The sequence below is a fragment of the Vespa velutina genome, chromosome 1 (assembly GCF_912470025.1).
Source record: "Vespa velutina chromosome 1, iVesVel2.1, whole genome shotgun sequence".
Classification (NCBI taxonomy): Eukaryota; Metazoa; Arthropoda; class Insecta; order Hymenoptera; family Vespidae; genus Vespa; species Vespa velutina.
This window is the reverse complement of record NC_062188.1, coordinates 12,225,288-12,236,031: the sequence shown is the minus strand read 5'-3', so window position 1 is coordinate 12,236,031 and position 10,744 is coordinate 12,225,288. Positions and strand designations below refer to the sequence as shown.

At 29.3% G+C, this 10,744-nt stretch overlaps 1 protein-coding gene across 1 annotated transcript; it reads right to left on the bottom strand.

Annotated features, from left to right (window-relative positions):
* Window positions 1-1,029: 1,029 nt before the first annotated feature.
* LOC124957908 (farnesol dehydrogenase-like) lies at window positions 1,030-4,631 on the bottom strand. The gene is made up of 5 exons (XM_047515439.1): window positions 4,246-4,631; window positions 1,784-1,910; window positions 1,505-1,637; window positions 1,207-1,350; window positions 1,030-1,077 (listed from the first exon to the last, which is right to left on the bottom strand). Exons 1-5 carry the CDS (start codon window positions 4,550-4,552, stop codon window positions 1,033-1,035), a joined length of 756 nt encoding a protein of 251 aa, XP_047371395.1. The 5' UTR covers window positions 4,553-4,631; the 3' UTR covers window positions 1,030-1,032.
* Between the last annotated feature and the right edge of the window lie 6,113 nt (window positions 4,632-10,744).

The following is a 10,744-nucleotide window of genomic DNA, read 5'->3' as shown; positions in this document are numbered from 1 at the left end:
AATTCTCCTAGATGAGCCTATAACTCTTAAAAGAACAACATTTCTCAACTTTTTTTTAATGCGACCCAAAGTATTTGTTTACAATGATAACACGGCCTAAATATTTACAATATAAAATTTTGAAGAACCTGGTAGACTGGAGTCATTATATATTATTTTAATAATACGGCTGTTACTGCGGCTGTTACTTGAAAACGTACAATTAGTAATATCTCACATGAAGATTCTACGAACAATTTCGCGGCCCTATATAGAACCGCGATCTGTAGGTTGAGAAACTCTGCCTTAAAGTACACGTTCTCAGGTGGTGGATCGGGGAACGCCTGCCAGATATGGATAGTAAGAGGAAAATGAAATACCTACCGTAGACCAACAGGTACATACACCGCAAAATTTGACACAAATGGGCAGCTGCAAACAGTGACTCTTCTCCAAGTTAGGAGCAGCTGATATATTAAACTCATTAATCTGTTTGGCAAGCATGGTTAAATATCAAAACGTTAAATATCTTTTAGAGGTTTTAAAAATTTCGCCTTTAAATTAATAACAAACAACAATTGATTCTATTTAACATAGAACAGAGAAAACTGGAAAGGATTAGAAAAAATCTATCTTCAGCAGTTAAGAAACTAAAGCTTATAAAGCTAAAGAAGAAGAAAAAGAAGATAATGATGATGATGAGGATGATAATCAGCAGCGTTAATGGGACACATGTATTGACATTTTACAGTCTCTATATTTTCAAACATGAGAGATTCCGACATATGCACAATGTGGTGAAGCATATATTTTATATGATTACGTAATACATAATATAGAAAATGAAATTACATATAGAGTATTATATATATATATATATATATATATATATATATATATATATATATATATATTGCTTTTATTATATAGTAGTAATATATAATTTAAATTCGTTTGTACATATTATGTAATTTTGTTAAATAAAGATTCTGTTTTCTGTTTTTTCCCCAAATATACCCTTTTATAATTCTTCTTAAATAATAGTTAAAGCTTTTAAGGTAATTTCTGATGTAGAGGTGCAATGATTAATTCATTAACCTAAAAAAAAAGAAAAATTACGTTTTATTCCGATTAATAACTTTTACTAAAGACAAATTAATTATTAATATTACATAATATTTAATGTCTATGTATTTCTACGTATATACATTTCATTGAAATACTTACTTCAACATTAGAGGAGCGGGATAGTACATAAATAACTCCTTCGGCGACTTCCTTATCCGATAACATTAACAGTTTGTTTAGAACATCTTGCGGCAAATTAAAACAGTCAACCATATCGGTTTTCACAATACCTGGGCTAATACTCTGGTGAAATAATAAATAGTAATAAGTTTTTTTTGTTTATTTGTTGTAAAGAAGTGATGATAAATATTAAACGATCTTCGTCGTATATTTAAATCTAACTATATGTATACATAAAAGAAATTTCATTGCAATAGAAAAAATGATAAATACGTACTGTAATTTTAATATCTAATCCATCATTTATAATCTCATTACGAACACTTTCGGACATGCCTGTAATAGCATACTTGCTGCATGGATATAAACTGAACGGTACTTTTATACTCTTCGCATCATGGCCAGAAATGCTTAAAAAACAAATCAATTAATATTTAACGAAAATATGATAAAAAGTACGAGGAAGTATCTACATACATAAGTATAATCTTGCTTTGAATTTGTTTAATCACATTGCTTTAACGTACTAATAACGCAAATATAGAAGTATATTTACCTATTAATATTGATAATGTGTCCTTGCATTTTTGATTTAGACATCATTCTAATGGCTTCTCTTGTGCAGATAGCAATAGCGATCACATTCACATTCATAATATTACGAAAGTTCTCCGTTGATCCATCTATAACAAAGATATGATCTCAATATCGACATATGTATATATTCCTATTTATACTTATAAATTTATTTTATGATTATCGTTTTATTTCGTTTTTTTTTTCTTTTTTTTTCTCTTCGAAAATCTTTTACGATATAAATAAATATGATCTTGCTCACTCAAATGCTGTTAAAAATATCTAACGATATTCGGTCATATGAGATTATCAATAATTATCGTATCATTTTAATTGGACAATGGAAAAAAAATCTTATAAATATTATTAACAATTATATTTATATTACTTCTCGATATTTTATATTCGAGGTAATTTTATTTAACTATTTTTTTTGTTGTTTATTAATTTTGCGCTAATTAAGCATGATTAAATAACTAAGTTGTATTATCTAATTGTACGTATTAAATGTGATAAGATTATTACATCAACATACAGAACGTTCTCCAAAAATGTTCACAAGATTTTTAAAATATGTAATATCTATTAATTAAATTGTGTGAAATAAACAATTTTTAATTATTATCAATCCAAAGAACGCTTTCCAATTTATAAATATCATCGATTTAATATCCGTTTATCTTAATCTTACTAATATTTATAACTTCTTATCTACGTATCATAAAATTGTATATTTACTTATTTAAGTATCTCTGGTCTCTTATATGCATTTTTTGTTGGAGATTTTATATTATTAATTGAAAATTTGCATATCCTTGATAATAGATTAATTAACAGTAAGTTTTTCATATATACCGGTAAAAAAAGATTCAGATATAATATTTTTATATATACAGGGTGTCTCTTAGTTTCGAGTAACAGCTTCTGTTACTACTAATTCTAACCGGTGGCGGATTCTGTATATAAAAATAATAAATAAAGTTCATACATGTTCTACTTGACCACGTTTTCGAATTATATATTATATTCTTAGATGAAAACAGTATAACTAATTCCATCTTTCTATTTACAAACAGAACTTAATGTCAGATTGAATCAATGGTTTCGCTGGCTTATTTGAAATTCATTTTGTACAAAAAGTCCATTAGCAAAGTCGAAATAATTCGCGAGAGAATTGAATACTTTCAGAAAATCCAAAAAATATCAAGTAAGACAAATAATCAATGGTAAAACATTTCCAGGCTTATATTTAGATGCATTTTGATTATCTCTTGTAAAGATAAATAAATATAGTGTATTAAAAGAAAAATTCGCTATAATTTAAGAATAAATAAGTCATTTATTTTTATGAACTTTTCTGCAGAATTTACTGCCGAAGCGGTTTTCCCGAAGTATAAAATATCCTGTAGATTTAAATCTGGTATAATTTACAAAATAAATGAAGGAAAACGAACAACAATATATTTTTTAAAGCATGTTACAAGAAGAAATTTCTGCATATAGAAAACTGTTTATAAAGTTAGTATATATTAAAATAATTTAAATAACAAAAATAACATATAAAAATATTATCATAGGCATATTTTTATTAACAAACTTGTTTTAATATAATTAATAAAAATATATTTTTAAAAGAACTCAGCATATAATTTGTTCATACTTAAGGTGTTAAAACAGAAATAAATTAAATCAGAGTTAGTTGGAAAATCAATGTTGATTTCTTGTCTTTGTGTACATATACACCTATTTGCGAACATCTACTTATCATGAATTCCTTTCATCGAGGTCATTTCTATTAATCTTTAAAATAGTCATTTTCAATGATTGCCAATGTCAATTGTCCAACTGTTCATTGATTAACGGAGAAATATCCCCTTTCAAATAATATTTTTTATTAAAACATACTCTTAATATAAAATTTATCGATATCTATAACTCTCGTAAAAAAAATAAAAAAGGAAACGTTAAGGACATTTTTTTCTCTAAAATAACAAAGAAAATTCTCTACAAAATTTTATAATATTTTAAATATTTCTTATGATTTTCCTTTTTGTAAATATTTTTTATAATTTCTGAATTTCTTTTTTTTTCTCAATATACTATGTACATACTATAATGATTGTAATGAACGTAATATTGATATCAGTTAGCATTTAATTTTCTCAATGAGTGAATTTTTACTTACATAAATACACTTGAAAAGAGAATATATATTTCTATAAGAAATATATATTCTATATATACACATATAAAATTATAACATTCGTTTGATCGTAATTTTTCACTAATTGAATGTCGCGAAGGTTAACACATTGTCTATATTATAGAGTCTATGTCAGATTTATGAACTACGTGTTTAATATGATTTATATACATTCATTACAAAAGAAAAAAGAAAAAAAAAGAAGAAGAAAAAAGTATGAACAAAAGAAGATTTCTCACCGATGATTTTTTCATTGACAATAACAGCGGCATTGTTAATGAGAACATTAACTTCACCTAGTTCTTCTTTAATCCATTTGAAAACATTTAAGATTTCTTCTTCCTTACTGACATCACATTTCATAGGATAAATCTTGCCCGGCAACTTCTGTTCTTCCACTCTCCTTTTTAATTCCTCCAACTTGTTAAACCTTCTTGCAATAGCAACGACCTTGAGATCATGTCTTGCCAATTCTTCGGCGATCTTAGCTCCGATTCCAACACTCGCTCCCGTCACTAATGCAACTTTACCTGACCAACGTTCCATCTTTCAAAGACTTTCACTGTTTAACGTTTAACAACGATGTTTCACCACCGTATTGCCGGCTTCTTCTCTCGCTATACGTATTTAACGGTTCCCTTTCCTTCTCTCCGTACGTCCCTCGAATCAATTATCGCGGCGGACCAGCTCAACTTGTTCTTCTTTTCATAAAATTTCTTCTCTTTCATATGCAAACCGTAGATATTAAATGTTACAACAGAATCATAAGCCATTTCGCCCCGTTTCAAATTTATTGCTTTTACTGTGATAAACATAAATTTACATATTAAATATTATTTATCTAATTACCTATCAGTATATTCGTCGATAATTTAAATATTCATACGGTTAATCTTAATCGATCAAATCTTTATAAGATTTTATATTTTACATTTTCATTCATCATTTATAAAATCATTTTTAATTAATAGATACCGAAAATATAGTAACGGTCGAACTGATGAAACTATACAATTTTTGACAAAAATTCGAAATATCAATGACGAACCTTACTTTAAATTAAACATCTTTTATGAAAAATATCATTGATAATTTTTTCCTAAAAAAATTAAAGTGTAAAATGTTCTAGAAAAGATCCATTTATCAAAAATTAATTTATTTTCAATATTAAACAACTTATCTATACAGTAATAAAAGATGATCAAATCCAACTTCAAGAAATTTGTTATATTTTATATAACAAACATTATGTTTTAAAAACAGCGTAGAAAAGGAGAACAAAATACGGAGGAGAATTTGCAAAAAAAATTCAAAGAAGAATTAAATAACAGAAAAAAACTAAAATAGAATAGATAAGAGGAATAAAATGTAAAAGGTAATAAAAAAATATCAGGATGGAGAATCAAACATAGGACAATTTAATTAAAAAAATAGATAGTAAAGCTGTTAAGACTAAAAGTCTTAATTTATGATGGTTGCTCTTTCGGCAATAAACGTCTGCTGACTTCATCAGAAATTTCTTCATTAAAAATTACTGATATGGTTTGACACGAAATTGTGTTTGTATGGCTTGTTTATAGCTTAGACAACGCCGATATGTTTTCTGTTTTTGTTTCTTTCTGCGTCCACGTATTTTGTTATCTCCTTCATTCCAAATGTACTGTTATCTCCTGCATTCCAAGTGTCTATAATTTGGTATAACACGTAATAACATGTTAATAATAAACAACTTTATGTCTAATAGTTTCGAATTTAAATAATTATTTAAAACGTTTGATTAAAAGTAGAATAAATTGAAATTTAAGCCTCTAACATTAAAATAAATTTTTGTGAGACAATATTGATAGGAATTTAAGGATATTTGCAGCGCTGAAAACATTTCATAATGATTTCTAATAATCAAAAAGGTAGATAAAATATCTCGCCAATCTATCGTTTATATTTTCAATTTTGCTTACTCCATCCTAAATAATAAACAAATTTTCTTTTCCAAGGACTTTTGAAATTAAAGTTGTTACTGATTAAATAATTAGTATATTTTTTAAATCTTAACTCAATCTTTGCTGCTCTTAAAAAGAAGATCTAGCTATATTTCGAGATGTTAATATGAGTAATGTGACCTTCGGAGTTCAATTACATAGAAAAGTTATCATGAAGGAGTTCAATTATCTAGAATATTATGGAAGGAGAACAGTTATATAAAACAGTTATAATTGAATTAAGTTACATAAAAATCAGAAATCAAAATGTACATTCAAAATTTAAATAATTTGCTACTTAAAATTCAAAACTCATGATAAGATTATTATTTTTTTAGAACTTTATACTCGCACAGACTTTGAATGCTTTATCGGAACTTGCAATGTTACATACATATTTGAATTTACGTAATTGTAATTTGTATATTGTATCATTTATTATATCATCGAGACTTTACATCTGTCGATAATAAATTATTCGTTAACGAATTGAGTTTGAACTTTCTTTCATCAAATTATGACACTTCGTTTGTGAACTTATTAAATAAGAAATGAAAATGATTTTTTTTCGCTTTAGTTCGAAAAGATTAAAAATTTAGAAATCATAAAAATTCGTTTGGAAAACATTAACGGACTATAATTAGAATATGAAATTTTTATTTTTCAATTATATCTTTTTTACTTTTAAGAAATAGCATGATATTGACATTGCTATCTGTTTTAGCTATAAAATGACTTGTTCTTAAATATTATTTATCTAATTAATGCAATTAGTAAGATGATCTATTTGCTTATAGCCATACCATTAATTGTAATTGAATATGTCTGTTGGACTGACAAAAAAGTACAAGGCAAAATTTTCTCAAAATATAACGAATACAATAATATATTTTACCTTGTTGTTATTTACTTAATTCTAATATTACGAATCAATTTCACTTCTCTTTCCCCCTTTTTCTCCTGCTAATTTTTATTTTATCAAAAATGAATTACATGAACACATGTGTTCCTTTAAAAGAAAACGTAAAATAAGAGAAGAAAGAACGTTATAATATATTATTTGGAAAATGAAATTGTTATATTTTTTTTCTAATACGAAAATTTGAGAGAGCATATGAGACATTGCAAATACGAAGGACGAACTCAACATCTGACAGTATTTTTTTTTTTTTTTTTTACAAAACCGGTTTATTCCTTTCATGAAACAAACCTGTAGGGTTTTCCGGTTGAGTTCTCCCTTTCTTTTCGTGTAAAATGAGGCTTGAAAAATATTGGATGACTCTTATAAACGATAGCTTTACGGATACGAAGGGCGAACTCCATAGATCCCCACTCCTTTCTACACTGTACAAACCTCTTAAGGTTTACATCTTACAGGCCTTACAGTAAGAAAAGATATTTTTATTGAGTTCTCCTTCTAACGAAAAATTTGAAATACGTAACCCTCAAAATGAGTCTTTGTTAACTTTGCCCTTTTCGTACTCGTAACACCCGATATTAAACTCGATCCATATCATGGTCCATATATCGAAATTATTTCGTTGATTTTATAAAAAATCTGTATGTTTCATAGATGAATCTTTAAAATCGCAAAAGCTTAAAATTCGGACGAGTTCGATCATGTCGTGTCAGAATCCTATTGGTTGGCAATCGATCGACGTGTAGAGCTATCAAGGTGGTTTGTTCGGACGTCAATCTTTCGGGTTACCACGAGTACCCTCGAGATTGCATGATCGTGCCATCTCGATTTGAAAAACATCGAGTATATGTACCTGCAGCTTATCATTATTAATTCAGTTAAAATTAAATTATTTTTTAAATAATACAAAGAAAGCCTTGCAATATTCATAAATGCGGAAATCAAGTTGTAATTTTTATAAATGGTTTTTCGATCTTTAAAAAAAGAAACAAAGAAGAAAAAGAAGAAGAAGAAGAAGAAGAAAAAGAAGAAGAAGTAAGGAATGACGATTCGTTAAGAATAAAATGAATAGGTACGAGTGGTAGAAAACGAGTGTTCGAATTGCAATGAAAGGTAGAAGGTCTGCCGAAGGCTACCGAGGGCTGCCGAACGTAGAAGGAACTTGGCACCAAGGGTTCTTCAAGATGGCACCATCAGCGATATTCAGAACCTTCTGCCTCTCTACCTCTCATTCACTCGTATGCTCCCTTTAACTCACTCCATCTCTTTCCGTCTTTCTCTCTCTCTCTCTTTCCGTCTCTCTCTCTCTCTCTCTCTCTCTCTCTCTCTCTCTCTCTCTCTCTCTCTTTCTCTTTCCCTCTCCCTCTCTCTCTCTTTTTCTTTTCCTCTCTCTCTCTCTCTCTCTCTCTCGCTCTCTCTCTCTCTGTCTCTCTTTCTCTCCCTCTCTCCTGTTTTCTCCTTTACTTTCGTTCTTCAGCGACCTCGGATGATACCTCCACCTTTTACGCCTCAAAACCTGATAACCTACATTTCGCATTTGTGACCAAGAGACTTCGAGATAAGAATGTCTCTTTAATGCTTATACACCCAAGAGGACTATGTTTGCGCCTATAGTCCTTTTTTCTATATTCCTTTGTCTTCTTTTCTTCCTCTTCTTCTTTTTCTTCTTTCGCTTTTTCTTCTTCTTCTTCTCCTCCTTCTTCTTTTTCTTTTTCTTCTTCTTCTTCTTCTTACGAATGAAAATATCCGTTTCGACATTTATCCATTTCTTTGTATCTTGGTTCCTCGGTTCCAGTTGACTCTCGAGAATGATACATAACTCGAAAAGAACAAACAAAAGTCACAATGAAAGAAAAAATTTCCAAGACCTTTTGTGCATCATCTATCTGTCTCTAATCGGATCAGTCCGATAGCGAAACTTCTCCTCAATGTTTTATCTTCGATAATAAATATCTTTTTTATCTCTTTGTAATATCGATTTTACTCATTTCGAATATTTAAAAAAAAGAAACAAGAATTTTTAATTTACCACCGAGGTTTTAGATTATGAGTATGTACTATCACACACAGATATATGGAATATAAACGAAGGTCTCATTTTTACAGATGCAAAAGAATAGCGGTACGGTGTAGTAGAGGCATTTGCAGAGCCGACTTTAATTTGCAATGTTTCATATTTGCCCCTCGGAGATACGAACCTCGCAACTTATTAGAGCTTTTCGGCTATACGATTACAGTTTCCTCGTCGTCTTCCTTTGAACGAGCGACTCAGGAAAATCTTCAAATAGAAATATAGCTATTATGACAAAACGATTCTAACTTCGATTTATAATATATATTTTATCTATATCAATGTATCATTAACAATTAAATGTTTCTCTCATATTCTCTCATATTATATAAACATAAAATAAAGTAAATTACACTTCAATAGAGATAGCTAATGCGAAACGAATAACTGTCATGAATTACCTTTCGCTTAATTAGATAAGACTTATGAGAGATGGATAGATAATCTGTGTTATATCCATATGTAAAGAATGTCTACTCGTATTTTTACCGAAAACAATCGATTTGGATAAAAAAAATTTGGGTCACGTTATTCTATAGAAAACGCATTCATCCGTCGTGGATAGATCTCCGATGGAGATTCTCGTACGGTGAAATTCTGTAAATCAAATGTTTGTCCGTAGACTACGAGTTTTCTTCTCTCCGTTTGCGGTTTTTCTTCTCCGCCGATAGGAAAATGGATATTAATTACGAACCGGAGCGTGGAGAAATTTCCTTCCATCGATTCTATGCCACAAAATGGCACGAACTGTTCGGTGTTGAGTCATTGTATCTACATACATCGAATTTGGAAGAGATATTTTCCATCTTGAAATTAAAAAAAGAAAGCAAATTTGATCGAAGTATTGATAGAGAGAAAATATGTTTAACGACGTCCAAAAGGAATAAATAAAAAAAAAATACAAGTAAAAAATGATGGAGTTAAGTTGAGAGTAATTTGTAAATGGCATGGTCTAGATTTTCTTTATCTTCCTCGAGAATTTTCAAACTTGTTATGAATTCTAGAATAAACGGAAGCATTGTTTATCCGGCTTGAACGGACTAGCTAGAGACAATTCACGAAGGAGTTGTGGACACACAATAATTATTTTTTGGTGAAAGTAAGATGGAAATATAGATATAAACAGAGATAAATTGTGATAGTATGAGAGTGGGAAGGAGAGAGAGAAAGTTGCATTGTTGACAATGCATTAGGAATCTCTGAGGATTCTACGACTCTCCATTGAAATCTTCGGATTTTGCAAAAGAGTCGTTCTACAATAGGTTTATTGATATCGAGCTCTCAGAAAGGTTATTAAAATCCTCGACGATCACCTCGGATGCGCTTTATTGATATGAATAAGAAGTTGCATAAAGAGTCGGTGTTATAGGACCAGAAGATTATTCCATTGAAAAGATATAATTACTCTAGGTATTCTTGAATAATTAAACCTTTTCGTTTAACTTATTGTTTAATCTTTATTTTCGATCTTAAATCAAAGTTGTTTTTTCAAAGAATCTTTCCGTACGAAATATAAAATTATAGATAAAATCAGGAATTTTGGCCGTTACTTTTGATCTTTGATCTTTTTTCATTCTTTTTTCTTTTTTTTCTTTGTCTTTTTCTGATCAAAAAATGCGATTTCATAATAGTCACAAATGAAACGATAAATCTAATCATATCATGAGAAGGGAAGCAGTTCGATGGTTGGTGGGGAGTCCTGGAAAGCGAGCGGTTAGTGGCGGCGAGGGGGTTGAAACTACCACCTTTCGTCAGCTGTCTTCCACGAA